The 19,213-nt window shown below is 40.5% G+C and overlaps 1 protein-coding gene across 1 annotated transcript in view; it reads left to right on the forward strand.

Moving 5' to 3' along the window:
• Positions 1-18,896, forward strand: part of LOC137640203 (uncharacterized) — a 129,986-nt gene extending 111,090 nt beyond the window's left edge. Inside the window, exons 7-9 of the mRNA XM_068372739.1 lie at positions 3,277-3,515; positions 10,812-11,057; positions 16,820-18,896. Coding sequence (XP_068228840.1) covers positions 3,277-3,515; positions 10,812-11,057; positions 16,820-17,540 — 1,206 coding nt within the window. The 3' untranslated portion in view covers positions 17,541-18,896. The remainder of the gene's footprint in view (positions 1-3,276; positions 3,516-10,811; positions 11,058-16,819) is intronic.
• The last annotated feature ends 317 nt before the right edge of the window (positions 18,897-19,213 follow it).

Raw genomic sequence — 19,213 nt, forward strand, 5'->3', positions numbered from 1 at the left:
CAAGAAGCTTCTGGCAGTACGTCTGACCTGGAAAAGCTTCAGGTCTCTCCTTCAAGGCAAAGTAGTGGAGGTGAACACGGACAACTCCCTGCTTTGATGTACATCTCCTAGCAAGGAGGGACCTACTCTCTGACATGGTACGAGTTTGCAAGTGACCTCCTCTCCTGTTCAACAGGTCTAGCCTTTTCACTAGTAACAAGTTTCTTCCAAGGCAACTTGAATGTCTTAGCAGATTGTCGCAGTAGGAAGGGACAATAATTCCAACATATTGGACCCTCCACAAGGATGTATGCAAGAGACTTTGGGTCACCTGGGGCCAGCCAACCATAGATCTCTTTGCAACCTCGATGTCCAAGAGGCTCTCAATACTTTGCTCACCTATCCCGGACCCAGCAGTAGTTCTTTTAGATGCCTTTCGACTAGATTGGTCTCATCTAGATCTATATGCATTCCCTCCGTTCTAGATTGTCAACAAGGTACTGCAGAAGTTCGCCTCTCACGAAGGGACAAAGTTGACACTAGTTGCTTCCCTCTGGGCCGCGAGAGAATAACTTACCGAGGTACTTCGATGGCTAGTAGACGTTCCCAGAACTCTTCCCCTAAGGGTGGACCTGCTACGTCTGCCACGCGTAAAGAAGGTACTCCAAGGCCTCCACGCTCTTCGTCTCACTGCCTTCAGAGTATCGAAAGACTCTCGAGAACTAGAGGTTTTTCGAAGGAGGCAACCAGAGCGATTGCTAGAGCAAGGAGAACATCCACCCTTAGAGTCTACCAATCGAAGTGGGAAATCTTCCGAAACTGGTGCAAGTCAGTATCCGTATCCTCGACCAGTACCTCTGTAACTCAAATAGCTGACTTCCTCTTATATCTGAGGAAAGAGCGATCTCTTTCAGCTCCCACTATCAAGGGTTACAGAAGCATGTTGGCATCAGTCTTCCGTCACAGAGGCTTAGATCTTTCCAACAATAAAGATCTACAGGACCTCCTTAAGTCTTTTGAGACCACGAAGGAGCGTCGTTTGGTTACACCTGGTTGGAATTTAGACGTGGTTCTAAGATTCCTTATGTTAGACAGGTTCGAACCACTTCAATCAGCCTCCCTGAAAGATCTCACCTTTAAGACTCTTTTCCTGATATGCTTATCCACAGCTAAAAGAGTCAGTGAGATTCATGCCTTCAGCAAGAACATCGGATTCTCATCCGAAACGGCTACATGTTCTACATCTTAGTTTTCTAGCCAAACACGAGCTGCCTTCTCGGCCTTGACCAATATCGTTCGATATTCCAAACTTATCGTATGGTTGGAAATGAACTAGAAAGAGTATTATGTCCTGTAAGAGCTCTTAAGTTCTATTTAAAACCTTTACGAGGCCCGTCTGAAGCTTTATGGTGTTCAGTTAAGAATTCATCTTTGCCTATGTCAGAGAATTCTTTATCCTATTTTTATCAGACTGTTAATACGAGAAGCTCATTCCCTTCTGAATTAGGAAGACCAAGCTTGGCTGAAGGTAAGGACACACGAAGTTAGAGCTGTCACAACTTCCGTGACCTTTAAACAAAATAGATCTCTGCAAAATAGATTCGACGCAACCTATTGGAAAAGCAAATCAGTGTTCGCGTCTTTTATCTTAAGAATGTCCAGTCTCTTTACGAGAACTGCTACACTCTGGGACCATTCGTAGCAACGAGTGCAGTAGTGGTGGGGGCTCCACCACTACAATTCCCTAATTCCAGAACCTTTTTAATCTTTCTCTTGAAATATTTTTGGGTTGTCCGGAAGGCTAAGAAGCCTTTCGCATCCTACTTGATTTGGCGGGTGGTCAAAATCATTTCTTGAGAAGCGCCTAGATTAGAGGTTTTGATGAGGACCCTTAGTATGGGTTGCAACCCTTCATACTTCAGCTCCTAGGAGTCGCTCAGCATCCTATGAGGATCGCGAGGCTCAGTAAGGAAGACGTACTTAAAAAGGCAGAGTAATTGTTCAAGTCGTCTTCCTTACCAGGTACTTATTTATTTTATGCTTGTTATTTTGAATAACTGCTAAAATGAAATACGGAATACTTAGCTCATAATGTCAACTTGTTATGCTGGTCTCTACCCACCCCCCTGGGTGTGAATCAGCTATATGATCATCGGGTAAGTTTGATATTGAAAAATGTTATTTTCCTTAGTAAAATAAATTTTTGAATATACTTGCCCGATGATCATAAATTAAAGGACCCACCCTTCCTCCCCAATAGAGAACCAGTGGGACAGAGGAGAAAATTGGTTCGTTGTTGACATCGAGTACTTGAGTACCTACTTGACAGATGGCGCTGTTGATGTACACCCCCACCTGTATAGCGATCGCTGGCGTATTCCTCCCGTAGATTTTTTCTGTCGGGCAGCAGGGATGCAGCTATATGATCATCGGGCAAGTATATTAAAAAATTTATTTTACTAAGGAAAATAACATTTTATACAAGCCTAAGTCTTTTAGATTGTTTCCCAGCCCAGCCACCCCTCTTAGTCTTAGACCTAAGAACAAAAGTGGCTATTCTGTGACAGGATGGTGGGCGTTGCTCCCTTCTTGCACTACCTGTCATAAACCAACTACAGTACCTCATTAGGGATTAAGTTCCAGCATCGTTGAACAATCAAGATACACTTCAGTTCTGAAGGGACAGTTCTGAAGGGAGGAGAAATTGGCTCGGAAAGGTTGAGAGGAACAAGTGATCGGTCTCCTCACTTTTACAAGTGATGTGACATTCTGTCACGTGATTGTAATTTGGAATACTTTACGATTTTTGATCTCCTCATGGTCTGTCCTAACATGATTGATCACCGCAGATTTTTCTTTGTGTGATCATCCTCCTTGTGACCCCTGGGTCACGAGTGATGATACTATGTGCTCTGACTTGTAGGAATGAGATCACCTGCCACTTAATTTGAAGGACTTAAGTTTGTATAGCTATGAAAAATAAATAACTTTTAAAATTTTCCTTTTATTTACTAGTTTTGTACTGTATGTTGCAGATTCTCATACATGAGGAGACTTATTTGTACAGTACAATAATATACTGTACAATAATTACTCATCAAGTTTTGTTTGATATCTTCTGTTGTTGGTGTTGTACAAGGGATTTAGAGAATTCACTGCTGTGGCTGCAGTTTGTTCTATAGCTAAGTTATGTATTATCAATTTAATATGATAGGTTTTCATCAGTTTTCCTTAGTTTTTTTATTGAATCTTCCCTTTTCCCCTTGTTAACTTTGGTTTTATTTTTTCTCCAAACAGGAAGTTCAATGGAGCTTGATACAACAGCTTATTTGTCTTTCTAAAGGAACGGAAGTAGACTCATCAACAATTGCAAACCCAGATCACTTGAAACTTCACCATCTTTTAAAGATTATTAAGAAATGTGACTCTGTATTCAACTCGGCAGTCATAGAAGCTTTACATCTTGCTGATACTTTGAAGCTCAAGAATTTTGTCAATTGTCGAAATACTTTAAATTTTATTGCAGACGTTAACCGGTAAGTCATTTAATGAAATAGTGTTTGATTTTCAAATTAACATGATGAATTTTTTGTTATTATGTAGTAAAGCATCTAGCATCTAGCTTTGCAGATTTTATTCATTATGTCATAATAACAGTGTTTCATTTTCCAATTAACATTATAAATTTTTTCTCATTTTGTAGAAAAGCCTCTTGCTTTGCAGATTGTATTCATGTTTCATTACGGTATACAATTTGTTCCTACTCAAAGCATCATTCATTAATATGAGTACACAGACATGCTTTTATGTTCGGATAAATCTGGATATGTTATAGTACAAGGATATGCAGTTGTTTCTGGGTAAAGCCACAAATGTGTGGCAGGTTTCAGTAATACCCCTCTCTACGTCGTTAATTGGCTGGAGGAGACCTAAGTCGATTTTTTATTTTACGTATGTCAGGATTTTATTCTATGAAGTGACATACTGTATGTTCCATATATTCATACTGAACACAAAAAGTACTTAGAACCTACTATGATTTTATGAAAGCAAGAAACTTTACGTACATTAATAAGCTTCATTGAAAAGTATCGTACATGGCTTCAACATTATAGTATTATAGGACGTAGATACCGACGTAAGATCAAGTAAAACTGCGTAATGTGGATTTTATTTTTTTATTTAATATTTAAGGATTAGCTACGTAAAGTTGGAACTGACATATATCGAATCAACATAAAGAGGGGTGTTACATTTTGTGTAAACCTTCCATTATTGAAATTATCCCTGTACCCTTTGCAGGGTGTAGGGCTGTTAGCAGTCATCTTGATAAAGTGTGGCTGTACAGCAATGATGACAGCCTAACTTGAAAAGCTGGTCTCCTTTGTGCATCGCTGATGCTCATCGGCAGAAGACTTTTTCCACTGCCGGAACTTCTGTGGCTGCCCCTGTTGTGTCTTACCGTCTCCTGCTTCACCTTTGAATGCACTGAATGGTATGGCACCTGCTGGTGTTGTCTCTCCTGCTTATGAAGAACCCCCTGGAGCTTCTACCTCTGTGCACTACTTTCTTTTTCTAGTTCTTCCTCCTTTTGTGCTTCCTTTTCATTAAATTATTCAAATGTTGCTACTTAAAAGAAGAAAAGAAAAAGAAGATAGCTTCGAAGAAATCCATGAAGACCAATTGACGAAAGTTGTATGAGAATAAGAAAAAGAAGTTATCATTGAAGAATTCCATGAAGACCTATCAACAGAAGTTGCATAAGTCTCCGACCGGTCTCTCCCATCTTATGCGTGAATGAGATGATGCAATACTAAAAACCAACCCAGCCTGGGGAAGCATTACTGTATAGTACATGGTACAGGAGTTTACTTTCCTGCTTTACCAGTGCTCAGTCTCATTCCAGACCAAGCATGTGAACTGTCGGTTGGGAAGAAGGGTGCTGCCCTTCTCCTCTTTCTTGCCCTGTACAATCGAGATACACCTCTGACACTTCAGTTCTGAAGAATATAAATTGGCTTGGGAAAGGGTTAGAAGAACCAGTGATCAGTCTCCTTACTTTTACAAGTAATGTGACATTCCATCACATGATAGTGATCTGGAATGCTTTACGATCTTTGATCTCCTCGTGGTCTTTTCTATGGTGATCGGTCACTGCAAGATTGTTCACTGCGTGATCATCCTCCTTGTGACCCCTTGGTCACTAATGATGCTCATATGTGCTCCGACATGTAGGAACAAGATCGTATGTCACCTATACTTTCTGTACATGGCCAGATAGTACTACATTGTATCCCTCTCTGGTAACGGCTCATTTTTTCTTTGCCTACACATACACCGAATAGTCTTGCCTCATTTTTACACATTCTCCTCTTTCCTCATACACTTGACAACAGTAAAATAACTGAAAAATTCTTCTTCACTGAAGGAGTTAACTACTGCACTATAATTGTTCATTGGCTACTTTCCACTTGGTAAGGGTAGAAGGGACTCTTTAGCTATGGCAACGAATTCTTCTAGGAGAAGGAATCTTCAAAATAAAATCACTGTTCTGTAGTCTTGGGTAGTGCCATTGCCTCTGTATCATGTCCTTCCACTGTCTTGGGTTAGAATTTTCTTGCTTGAGGGTACAATCATATTTCCTTTCCTGACTGGGCTATTTTCCCTGTTAGCATTCTTTGTCTTATAGCATCCTGTTTTGCCTACTTGGGCTGCAGCTTAGCTAGTAATAATAATAGTCCACATGCTAGGAAGTTCACATTCACTCTCTCGATTGGAAACAAGAACAAGTGATTGTACGTCACTGCTTTCAGCGCTTTTACAAGAACTGAGATGCCCCATCAATTGTATACAATCTGTGGCAAAGTTCTTCGCCACCAAGTGGCCAGTATTCCCACGAAGCGATGCACATGTGCACCCCCTCGATACTTTCCTTGCTTTAACTCACCACAGGCTAGAATACACTGTGGGGTGGGAGGACCAAAGGTAGTTCTGCTTTAGAGGGGAAAACCAGTCATTGGCAGACTTCCCTTCAGCCTCTTCTTGGTACACTCCCTGTTCCGTTCTTTGATCAGCGAATCTAAATTCCTTTATTAACTAAAACAAATATAGATACAAACACACTCATACAGGTGTAGGAATTGCTACGCAGTAGGGGATAGACGGTCGAGGAGGAGGTAGAGATGGTGACTGCGATAACGTACCGTAACTCATCACCGAAAGTGATGAAAATTAAAAAGAAAAAAGAAAAAAAAATGTAAAAAATATGAAATATAAAAAGAAAAAAAAAGTTAATAAGCTAAGTTAGGTTAAAGTTTCCATAGTGTAAGTTTGAGTAAGTTACGGTACGTTATCGCAGTCACCATCTCTACCTCCTCGCTGATCGTCTGTCTCCTCCTACGTAGCAATTCCTACACCTGTGTGTGTGTGTTTGTGCATACGCACACGAGTGTGTTTGTATCTATATTTGTTTTAGTTAATAAAGGAATTCAGTTTCGCTAATATTACTTTTTTAGTTACATGTGATTGTCTTTCAACTCATTGACGCTGTTAAAAATCTTAAGTACTCTAAACACATTTTTGTTTAATATCTCTCTCTCTCTCTCTCTCTCTCTCTCTCTCTCTCTCTCTCTCTCTCTCTCTCTCTCTCTCTCTCTCTCTCTCTCTCTGAAAAAAATAGACATCTCTAACACTAACAGTGAAGAAGAACAAGAGAGAGAGAGAGAGAGAGAGAGAGAAAGAGAGAGAGAGAGAGAGAGAGAGAGAGAGAGAGAGAGAGCGAGCATGTTAATGCTTTGTTTAGAGAGAAACAGAAGTAGAGTGAGGACTTTTTTAAAGTCACCATCTCTAACTTCTCGCCGATCGTTCGTCTCCTCCTGCGAAGCAATTCCTACACCTGCGTTTGCCTGTCTCAAAGGTAAAGTGATAATAAAAACTCATTTCTTTTTTATTATTTCCTTATAATTATTTTTTTTACATCTTTCTTTCATATTATGCAATTGTGTTATTGTTATGTGTAATTATATGTAGTAATTTATTAAGGAGTTATCATAGGTTTTTGGGCTGTGGAACGAATTATACAAATTACAGTGTATTCTTATGGTAATATTTGCTCCAATATACGATTGTTTTAACATACGAAGCAGTTCCTGGAATGAATTAAGATTGTATGTAGAGGTTCCACTGTACTCTTATCCGAATATCATAGTTTTCAGTCCCAAAAGAAGATTGAATAGAGGAGAGTCACAGTAGCTTAATTATAGTTAGGGTGGTGAGCCTTCCTATGGCCCGTAAGACCAATTTGTGCCCTGAATAATCAAGGGCATTGATCACACAGAATCGTGGGAGGTGGTTGTGGTTGATTTGCTCTTTCTGCCCATGGCTGTCGTTAAGCTAACAGGTTGGCTCTTCTATTCTCTTCAAAGAGGTCCATGCCCACTTTACCTTTGCTTCTCCATTCGTTCCTTTTACTTCCTGAAGCTTTAAAGGTGTTGGGGTGTATGTTAGCTTCCTTGAGGGATTTTTTAAGTTGGTCTTTAGATCGAAACATAAGTTGGCCTCTATGGCGATCGCCTGTACTTAACTAACTGAAGAGTATTTTCTTTGACAGTCTTGTGTCCTCCATGAGCATCACATTGCCAGACCATCTTATGCAATATTTCATTATCATGGCCTCGATCCTGGTGACATTGGCTCATTCAAGGACTGATGTATTAGACACATAGTCATTCCATTTGATTTTCATTATTGCTCTGTTTTTTATGGTGGAATTGTTCCAGTTTTTTGAGGACCCCACTATAAAGGGTCCAAGTCTCACATGCATATAACAAGGTAGATTCTATAATGGTGTTATATACCATTACCTTTGTATGGTTGGTTAGGTCTTTGTTCGTGAACATCCTGGTGGATAGTCTCCCATATGCAGTGTGGCCAGCTTGTAACCTGTTTTCAATCTCTTTGGAGGAGGTGTTCTGGGTGGAAAGGATGCTTCCCAGTTATGAGAAATGTTCGACACATTCAATGGTGGTTCCATTCATGGTGATGTTAGTTATTAGTGGATTTTCCTCTGGTCTTGGCTGGGCCAATATCTTAGTTTTGGCCTTGTTAACTGTTAGGTCAAAACACATGTAGGCAGCATGGAAATTATCCACCAATTCTTGGAGTTCTGCTTGGATGTGGGCTACGGCATCGTTGTCATCTGCATACTGTAGTTCCGTCACATTAATGATGTTGGTTTTGCTCTGGGATTTGAGTCTGGCCAGTTTGAAAATTCTTCCATCTAATCTGTATTACCGTGCTAGGCGGTATATCTTAGCAATCCATGTTTGCCAATGGTTATACTCATATAAGCGGATGAGGAACTTGGTGGAGTAATGAGAGCTTTGGGTGTGGAGAAAATGTCCCCTTAAATCTCGATGAAGTCATTGCCAGCAGGTGACGGATGGGTTTAAGGCAATGGACAAACGGTCTCTTCGGCTTCTACTCCTGATGTCTGGCGGTTGATCTTACTAGAAATATTATGGACCGGCAGGGGTCACTTGCATTAGTTAGATAGGCACTGCTCATCACAAGGAACTGGCTATCCTTTGATGTATCTAGCCAATGAATCCTCAATGGATTTAGTCAGTCATGGATAGAGAAGATGAAAGAATGACCCCCAGTCCAGTGCGTAGCGGGGTGCTAAGTATCTCCCGGTTTATATAACATAAGAAAAATTGAAAATAGGTAATTGGAATGTTAGAACCATGAATCAGATTGGGAAGTTACAGCAAGTGGAGAGTGAATTTATGAAATATAGTTTGGATATCTTGCCCTTAAGTGGAACATGTTGTAAGGGGATTAGTAAGTAAACTTTAGACCATGGGAATATATATATTTACTCAGGAAGATCAGATGGAGCTGGAAGAGGAGTAGGAATGATGATGACACCAAGAGCAGAAAAGGCATTAACCGAATGGAGAGCTGTAAATAGTAGATTGTTACTAGTAAAGTTCAAATCAAAGCAGTGCAATATGAGTATTATAGTTTGCTATGCCCTAACAAATGATACCCATGAAGAAAGGAAAGAGGAATACTATAAAGAACTGCAGAGGATAATAGATGAGATCCCTGAGAGAGATATGAAAATTGTGATCGGCGACTTCAATGCTAAAGTTGGAAGAAATAATCAAGGGATAGAGAATGTGATGGGTGTTAAGGGTCTTGGTAAAGTTGCAAATGAAAATGGAGCACATTTCATAAGTTTATGTTCAGCAAACAATTTTGTTATTGGAGGTACTCTGTTCCAACATAAGAACATCCACAAGTATACATGGACTTCACCATATGGCAATTACAAAAATCAGATAGATCACATTGCCATTAATAAAGAGAGAAGGAGGACTTGGAGAAATGTAAGAAGCTATAGAGGTGCAGATATTGGTAGTGATCACCAGGTCTTCATTGCCACACTGAAATTAAAACTGAAATCACCCAACAGAAAGCTAGATAGAATACCTAGGTTTGATACCACTAAGCTTCTAGAGGAAGAGCACAGAGAAACATTTGCAATTGAATGTAGGAATCGATTTACAGTCCTAGAAACTTTAAGAGACGAAGAACAGACCAATAATGAAGAATGGTGTGATATTAAGAACATATATCAGTCAGTTGGTAGTGAAGTTTTGGGACAAACAGTTACAAGGAGAAAGCCATGGATATCGAATGATACGTGGGATACTATAAAAAAGAGACAAAGATTGAAATTGATTGTTAAAAGTTTTCGAGGAACTAGTGATAATTACAAGGTAGAGCATGCTAAGTATTCCAGTATTGACAGCGAGGTCAAAAGAAAAGCCAGGAATGACTGGAGAGAGTATTTAGACAGTAAAGCAGATGAGGCTGACAAAGCTATGAATTCAGGAAGTGGCTATGGTGTGAGAATTGCTCATAGAATTATTAATGAAATCTCAACTGGGGCAAAGAAGAAGCATACAGTATACCCATCAAAAGAGAGATGGCTCTGTTATAGCAACAGAAGATGAAGAAAGACAACGTTGGATGGAACACTTTAGTGGAGCTATGAATAGGACATATGAAGGGAATAATTTGATTGATATACCTGAAGCTGATGAAGACCTTGATGTGCCCATGAATGAATTCAGTGTGTTTGAAGTCGAAGCTACCTTAAAAAAATAAAGAGATGGAAAGCCCCTGGTTACGATGGAATAACTGCCGAGATGATACTGGCCGAAAATGAAGTGACTCCCAGAATACTTACAAGATTATTTTGTAGAATGTGGCATGAAGAAGCAAAACCTGATGAATGGGAGTTAGGAGTGTTGGTGAAAATAGCTAAGAAGGGAAGCTTGACTGATTGCAATAATTAGAGGCATAACACTTTCGTCAGTTGTTATGAAAATATATAGCATGCTTATTCTTAAGAGACTGGAGAGAAAGATTGATGAAAAGCTGAGATGAACAAGCAGGATTTAGAAAAGGTAGAAGTTGGTGAGAATTACTTTTGTGTTTTAAAACACTAGCTTGAAGAAAATGTATCCAGTTGTTAGTTAATGGAATAATTTTATATTTATGAATTCTAAAGCTAGAGCATTTTGTGTAACATTTTGTGTATCACCTATTCCTGGAGTTTAAAATGTATGGCTGGTAAGTTTTGCCCTGGACTTATAAAAACTTTTAGTTTGACAAAACTATTCTTTATTTTTACAAATTTCATTTCTGTGAGATATGATAAGTTATTTTACTATACAGTACTCTTTTATAATTCCTTATTATTTTCTATGGATTGTGGTTTTCCTTAAATCAAGTTTGTTATGATAGTTGATTATTTTCAGGACATTTGACCTACTGAATGCAAGAAATCTTATTTCATCAGAGGATAGACCATCTATTCATTGGAATACCTTGCAAGAACAAGTGGAGTCTCTGTTGAATCTTACTGACAGAATACTTGATCTTGAGTTGATGTCCGGAAAACGTATTGTTGAAGATGGCCGATGGATGTCAGTTGCCTTACTTGCTTTCACTTTGAAAAGTGTTTCCCAGTTAGCATCTGAATTGTTGAACGAAAAGACAATTTCGTAAGTATATTTTTTTTCTCTTTTTATAATTTAGATTTAACTGTAGTTTATGGATCAACTTCTTATAAAAGTATCATCTTTGAAATAACTAAAGTATCAGAATTTATTCCTCAGAATTGACAGCTATTAGTTTTGTGTTTGCAAAGAGATAGCTAATCTTGCCTTCTTATATCGGTTAACCATGAATTAGAGTGTATGAAGGTCTCTTAAAAGTGAAAATTCATTTCATAATCGGTAAGCTCCTCTGCACTAGAATTGAAATTACAGTAAGGAAGGGTATCAATGAAACCAACTGATGGAATTTCTAAAGCAAGTGTGCTTTCGATGTAAATATCAAGTACAATATGACAAATTCGTGGATAATTTATATTTTTCCTAACTATACAAACCTTAGCTATTTAATAGGGGTTATTACTTTCGGCGTAGCTGAAATGACGAGCCATTAGAATTTTAACAAGGGTTTACTAGGGAGGGTAGCTTGCTACCCCCCCCCCCCCCCCCCTCACACACACCTGTGCTCGAGCTCACTTTGCTTAGAGATAGGACTTTGAGGGGGATAGGGCTGGCGAACAAATTTGATTAAATAGCTAAGGTTTGTATAGTTAGGAAAAATACAAATTATCTACGAATTTGTCATTTGTTCCGTAACTGACATACAAACCACGCTATTTAATAGGGGTGACTCACCCATTAGGAAGGGTGGAAAGTTCCGGCCATTACTGGCTTTTGGCTTTGCCCGGGAACTCAGTATCTGAGTGTGTCAGCACTCAACAATAAGGAGTCCCTGCACCTCACTAGAACCTTGCTACGCAAGGGCTGCGTCCTACGTAATCTGTGTGTGAAGGTATAAAGTGTGACTCGTCCTAGGAAGTTGACCTGTAGTCCTTTAGATGGAAACTTAGGCTAGGACTCTCCCAATACCACCTCGTCAGGGTATAGGGACGTGACAGTATTAACTTAATACTAGGAACACAAGGAAACATGGTTTACCTGCAGTGGTTTGAGGTCAGCTGTGCAGAGAACCCAGGATGCTGCTTTCCCCAAGAGAGGGGAAGATGAAGAAAAGAATAAGGGCCAGACAAACCTTTTCATTCATGCAGACTAGACCGGGTAATAATGCCCTCAACCTTCTGCTACTTGTCCATTAAGGAGCCTGAGGTTTTAAACCAGCTGTTGTGCAGCCACCACAGGGCCAATAGAAAACGTATCGAGCCTCCTGTGGGTCACGTCTTGCAGGTAGTGGGCTGTGAAGGTCGTCTGACGCTTCCACACCCCAGCTTGAAGAACCTGCGTCACTGAGAAATTTTTCTTGAAGGCCAGGGACGTAGCTACGCCTCTGACATCATGTGCTCTAGGGCGACGTGATGGAGGAGGGTCTGGATTCAGGGACAGATGAATCACCCTACGAATCCATGCCGAGATGGTGTTCTTGGTGACCCTCCTCTTAGTCCTCCCAGTGCTCACAAACAATGCCTGCACCTGGGACGGACTACAGCCGTTCTTTTGAGATATAGCCTCAGACTCCTTACTGGGCACAGTAGGAGATGGTCTGGGTCATCTGTTACAGAACGAAGACTCAAAATCTGGAAGGAGTCGAAGCGAGGGTCCGGCACCCCCGGATTCTGAGTCTTAGCAATAAACTCAGGGACGAATCTGAACGTTACCTCCCCCCATCCCCTTGAATGGGCGATGCCATATGAGAGACCATGAAGTTCACCGACTCGCTTGGCCGAGGCCAAAGCTAGTAGGAACACCGTCTTCCAAGTTAGGTGGCGATCTGAAGCCTGGCGTAATGGTTCATAGGGAGGCCTCTTAAGAGACCTGAGAACTCGAACCACGTTCCATGGGGGAGGTCTCACTTCCGACTGAGGGCAGGTAAGTTCATAACTTCGTATGAGTAGGGAAAGTTCCAGCGAGGAAGAAATGTCCATTCCTTTGAGCCTGAAGGCTAGACTTAAGGCTGAGCGATAGCCTTTCACCGCCGAGCCCGAAAGGCGCATTTCTTCCCGCAAATACACGAGGAACTCCGCTATTGCTGGAATAGTGGCATCAAGTGGAGAGATGCCTCTTCCACGACACCAACCACAGAAGACTTTCCACTTTGCCTGGTAGACAGATGCGGATGACTTTCGCAGATGTCCAGACATCCTAATCGCAACTTGTTGCGAAAATCCTCTCTCAGTGAGGAGATGCTAGATAGTCTCCACATGCCAACATCTTCCACAAAGCCGTAGCTTCGCTACGACTTCACGTCTGGAGACTATCCAGCATCTCCTCGCTGGGAGAGGATTTTCGCAACAAGTTGCGATTAGGATGTTTGGACATCTGCGAAATTCATCCGCATCTGTCTACCAGGCAAAGTGGAAAGTCTTCTGTGTTTGGTGTCGTGGAAGAGGTATCTCTCCACTCGATGCCACTATTCCAGCAATAGCGGAGTTCCTCGTGTATTTGCGGGAAGAAATGCGCCTTTTGGTCTCGGCAGTGAAAGGCTATCGCTCAGCCTTAAGTCTAGCCTTCAGGCTCAAAGGAATGGACATTTCTTCCTCGCTGGAACTTTCCCTACTCATACGAAGTTATGAAATTACCTACCCTCAGTCGGAAGTGAGACCTCCTCCATGGAACGTGGTTCGAGTTCTCAGGTCTCTTAAGAGACCTCCTTATGAACCATTACGCCAGGCTTCAGATCGCGTGCGACAACGCCACCGTGGTAGCCTACGTGAAGAAACAAGGAGGACTAAAATCAAGGGAGTTTTGCGACCTTACAGCAATGATCCTGGAATGGGCCGAGAAAGAGCACATCGAGTTAACGGCCAGATTCATTCCAGGGAAAAAGAACGTCTTAGCCGACGGCCTCAGCAGGGTAGGTCAAGTAGTGGGGTCAGAATGGTCCCTACACCCAAATGTTGCCCAGACAGTCCTCCATAAGTGGGGGTCGCCGATGATAGACCTGTTCGCCACGAAGCTCAACGCCCAGCTCCCCGTATTCTGTTCTCCAGTGCTAGACCCAGCAGCAGCATTCAAGGACGCCTTCCAGCACCCGTGGGACGGACTCGACGTGTACGCCTTCCCACCCTTCGGGACCCTAAGGTAGGTCCTCAACAGAGTCAGACGGTCAAAGAACTTGCAGATGACTTTGGTAGCGCCCTGGTGGCCGGAGAGAGAGTGGTTCGCAGACCTTAAGGAGTTAGCGATCCTCCCACCGTGGCCGCTGCCAGACAGGGAAGACCTTCTCCGTCAGCCCCACTTCAGAAAGTTCCACAAAAACCCTCGGTCCCTCCGGCTACACGAGTGGAGGTTATCGAGCGTCTGCTGAAGAAGGAAGGGTACTCGTCAAAGACCGCCGCGAGGATGACTGGTTATCTGAGGAGATCCTCGGTCATGGTCTACCAGGCGAAATGGGCCACATTCTTAAAGTGGTGCGCCTCCCAGAATCTGAGACCTTTAGATGCATCTATTCACAAGATAGCAGACTTCCTGGTTCACCTGAGAGACGACCTAGGGGTGTCTATCCCAGCTATCAAGGGAGTTCGAGCCGCGCTGGGCCAAGTCTTCCTCCTCAAGGGACTCGACCTAGGAGCCTCTCGGCAAATCTCTATGCTCATAAGGAGTTTTGAGCAATCATGTTCTCCCCGCTCCTCTAGAGTACCGCAATAGGACATAGCCTGAGTCCTTAAGGTCCTATCTAAGCCACCCTTCGAACTGCTCAGGAATATTCATGATAAAGACCTTACCCTTAAAACGGTCTTCCTCCTAGCCTTGGCCTCCGCTAAACGAGTCGGCGAGCTCCAAGGGTTGTCATACCAGGTCTCGCACTCGAAGGGTTGGAAAGACCTAAGTTTTAAGTTTCTTCCGGACTTTGTAGCCAAGACTCAAAATCCTGCATCCTGGGACCCCAAGTTCGAGGGCTTTTCGGTCCCAGCAATCCCACTTTCAGACAATCCTGAAGACTTGTCGTTGTGCCCAGTCAGATCAGTCAGAAAATATCTTGAAAGGACAGCAAGGCTTCGGCCGGGGATCAAGAGCCTGTTTGTTTCCTCGGGCCCAGTAAAGAAAGCGGTGTCCAAGAACACCATCTCTTTCTGGCAGCGGCAAGTCAAAAAAAGGCTTATGACAGTGATGGGATCCACGGTGCCAGGAAAACCGCGGCCCCATGACATTAGAGGTCTCGGCACGCCCTTGGCTTTTGACAAGAACATGGCAGTTGGCCAGATTCTGAAAGAGGTACGTGGTCCAGACAGTACGTTTACAGCCCATTACCTGAAAGACTTTACAAGGAAATCTCTGGACTTCTTCTCCATTGGGCCAGTCATTTCCGCGCTCCAACAGGTTTAAGGTTGAAGCCCCGGGAAAGCCCGAGGGAAGTAATTCCAAGCCACATAATTCCTCCTTACTCCCCCCTTTCCTTTCTTCCCCTCTATTCCCTTTCCTTGTCCGTCCATGTGAGAGTTGATCGTTGGAGACGCCCATGTCCGGATGATTTTCATAGAGGTGAGTTACGTAAGCATTAGAAAGTTTTTTGCGTAGTTCCCCAGAGTCTCCGACCCTGTCTTATATGTCAGCTAAACCTAGCCTCCTATCTAGGTTCAGTCTCATGGTGTTAATGGGGTCTCCCGGCCTGTAAGTTCACGCCCACCTCCTAAAGTGTAAGTCTCCTGAGAAAGTAGTTCGAGGTAAGTACTCCGTGTTGGAACAAATCACAAATTTTAAGTAATTTGTATTTTTCCTAACAGTACTTACCTCGAACTACTTTCGGGTTATTGCCCGCCCAGCCTTCCCCGAGTGTCTTACAGGAGTTTGAATATATGGATATCAAAAGCTTACTGACGACCGAGACCTAGCTCCTTGCTCTTGCATGCTGACCTGGGTCGCCTCAGGGCGAGTATCCATCCGCCACAGAGGGACCCCACTAGGGAAATCAGAGATAGGGAAAACTACGCAAAATTCTGGCCGGTTGGGAGGAGATCCCCAGATACTCCTAAGAAAGTAGTTTGAGGTAAGTACTGTACTGTTAGGAAAAATACAAATTACTTAAAATTTGTGATTTTTAACAAAAAATAAGTAAAGTATGCAAAACAAGAAATTTATCTACCCACAGAAACTCACGATATAAAGAGTAAGTCTGCAATATAGATTTATATGAAATGTACTTATAAATCTGTGATATAGATTTCCATACTATATAACGTACTCATAAATCCGCGATATATTAAGAGAGCGATAAGTGAACCGCAATATGGCTAGGGATTAGGCCTACACTACTGTATACAGTTATCCCTTAGTACAGTATTTGCGGACTTTATTATTGGTGGTAATTTAAACAATAAGAAAAGTTTAAGTTTTTAACTGGTTTTGTGCCCATTTAAGGTTTTTTTTTAATGACAAAATGTTTTTCTTCAGTTAAATGCTGTAAAGAAATAGGGATGCTTGAAATAATATTAAGAGGGCCGCACATATTTGCAAATTTTTCATATTCACAGGTACTTTTTCTATCTAACCCTGCAATTGTTAAGGGGTGACTGTATTGTTGTCCATGGTACTGTACACTGGTATGACTACAGATAAAGTTTATCTCCTTTTTGGGGAAATTTTGAATTTCCTAAAGTGTTCACCTCATAGTATTGTATTGTAATAGACAATTACAGTCATGGTGAATGTTTTAAGGCTGTTAACTTATGTAAGAAAACCTATTTATTAATGTAAATATTGGTAAAATAAATTATCTTCTTTTTTGTATGACAATTTTCTGTTATTTTTCTTTTCAGATATTTTAACACATTCCGCACAAGTTTGGATCATTCTGAAATGGTGATAAACCATCTTCAGAGACACGGTTGCTGGAATGATGTGCCTACTCCGTCCAGTTTTAGAAACACTTATAAAAGTTTATTCACAAAATCACACAAGAGTTCATTCCATCATTACGACTTTGATGGTGAAGATTTTACTGTTGGTCAGGGAGATATATATGTATTCAGAAAGCATTTTCGTTTTGATCATATCCATAGTAGCAACTTTTTTATGCATTCATGTAGCCTTATTGATTTAAGAGCTGAAGAGGAGAATAGAGCAAATATCCTTCTAGAGGTGGTGACCAAAAGACTATGCTGCGCAGAATGCATGCATGTTATAGTTAATGAAAGTCTAAGTGTAAATTCAGGTGGGAGAATATGTGGCATTCAGGTTATCAGACCCTCCCAATTTATTCTCCATATTATGAAGTATACAGAAACTATATTTAAAGTATTGCAGATGGATTCAAATTCACTTAGCATTGAGAAATTGGTTGTATATATTTTTAGGGAGTATTGTATGATCGAGAAACCCTTCAGTGTACAAAAGTCTTGTCAAATTCACTTTGCAGAGGAGCCTTTTCATATTATTTGTCTAGTCAAAGTTATTATAAGAACTTTCATTTCTCTTATAAAATGTAGACAGAAAAGGAGATTCAAGTTTTCAGGTTTAAGAGCTAATGATGTTGGATGAGTTATGGTCTATAATTGCTGTGATTTAATAATACTTTCAAACTTTGATGTGCCCATTTATTGAAGTATAACTTCAAGATTTTATCTGGATGTTTTTAGATGCAAAGTAAGTTGTATCTTTTTGGTATATCCTATGCCAGATACTGCCCATGGTACAAATATCTTTAAAATATTTCAAGATTGAAATTTATTATTTTAATAAAATTTTATTCAATGTAAATGTTTATATATCTTTGCATGGAATTTAATCTGAAGATTGTGCAGTAACATATCAAGAGAGAGATACACTTGATGGAAGGATAAAGGGAAGTACTGTAAAGTGGAATGAAATAAAAAGAGAGATTACATAATTACATCTAAGAATTCAACAGCTAAGGTTATGTGCTCATACTGTGAAAATATTGCAGGTGCTAGAACAATGGTAAAAAATCTATCAGTAAATAAGTAAGAGAAGTATTCTTGATAATGACTCTGCCACAAAAGAATTACCTTGTAAAAAGAAGAGATTTTACTCTAATTTATACTAATGGTTCTTGATAATGCATATGACAAAGCATGAAAACAACAACTTTGATGGTCATTAACCCAGTGATAACACTGGAAGTTGTATCTGGAGAATTTATGGAAACTGTTAGAATTCATCTAGAATGAGTACCAAATACCTTCTTGTTCACTGTAGTAATGGAAAAAGTTATAAAGAAATGCAGAAAGTGAGGCTCTAGTTTAATAAAAGAATCAGGGAGAGGTGTAGAACTAATTATAAAATAGGATACGGGATTGAGAATCGGAAGCAAAATTTAAATCGATGGTGATCCTGCACATGGTGAACACTTATTCTACCTCTCATAGTGCACGGTAGGCATTACTAAAGGGTCTTTGCAACATCCTTTTGACAACTAGATGTACTCACTTTCTAGCCTTCTACTTTACCTAGGTACACGCTTTAATTCTTCCACCTTGCTGTCCAACCTTTCATAAAATTTAGTTTGTTGTGCATCTGTGAGGTATTCCACCTGTTGTGAATTGTTGCTGAATAGCCTGCCATACCCCAGAACCAGGCCATATGTTCCATATTCCTTAATTCAAATACTAGCTGATAGTGACTGGAAAGAAAGGAAAGGGAAAAGCAGTCAGGAGAGGGGTTGTGCTGTTTTAGTACAGTATTATATTACTTTATTGTGAATTACTTTAAAATACTGTTTCATTTCTAGATGTCCAGTATTCATCCAAAATATCTATTATATGTGAGTTTAAAGTTAGAGCTATCTAAAGTTAATGATGTTAGACACTCAATTAGATGAGACCAAAGGGAATGGATGTAAAATAAAAGAAAGATATGCACCTGTAACCAAAACACTGCTCAGAACCTTTGATACAATTTACAGTGCTTCAGAGTTTTTGTAAGCTAGTATTCGGTATAGCTCTGAATTTGCATGAATAGAGTGTAGAGAAGAGGTCTAGCTCTATATTATTGTTATTTTTATTGTTATTATTATTTTATTATTATTATTATTATTATTATTATTATTATTATTATAACTTGCTAAGCTACAACAAGTTGGAAAAGCAGGATGCTATGTCTAGCTCTATATTATTGTTATTTTTATTGTTATTATTATTATTATTATTATTATTATTATTATTATTATTATAACTTGCTAAGCTACAACCAAG

The sequence above is a fragment of the Palaemon carinicauda genome, chromosome 4, assembly GCF_036898095.1.
Source record: "Palaemon carinicauda isolate YSFRI2023 chromosome 4, ASM3689809v2, whole genome shotgun sequence".
NCBI classification, from domain to species: domain Eukaryota; kingdom Metazoa; phylum Arthropoda; class Malacostraca; order Decapoda; family Palaemonidae; genus Palaemon; species Palaemon carinicauda.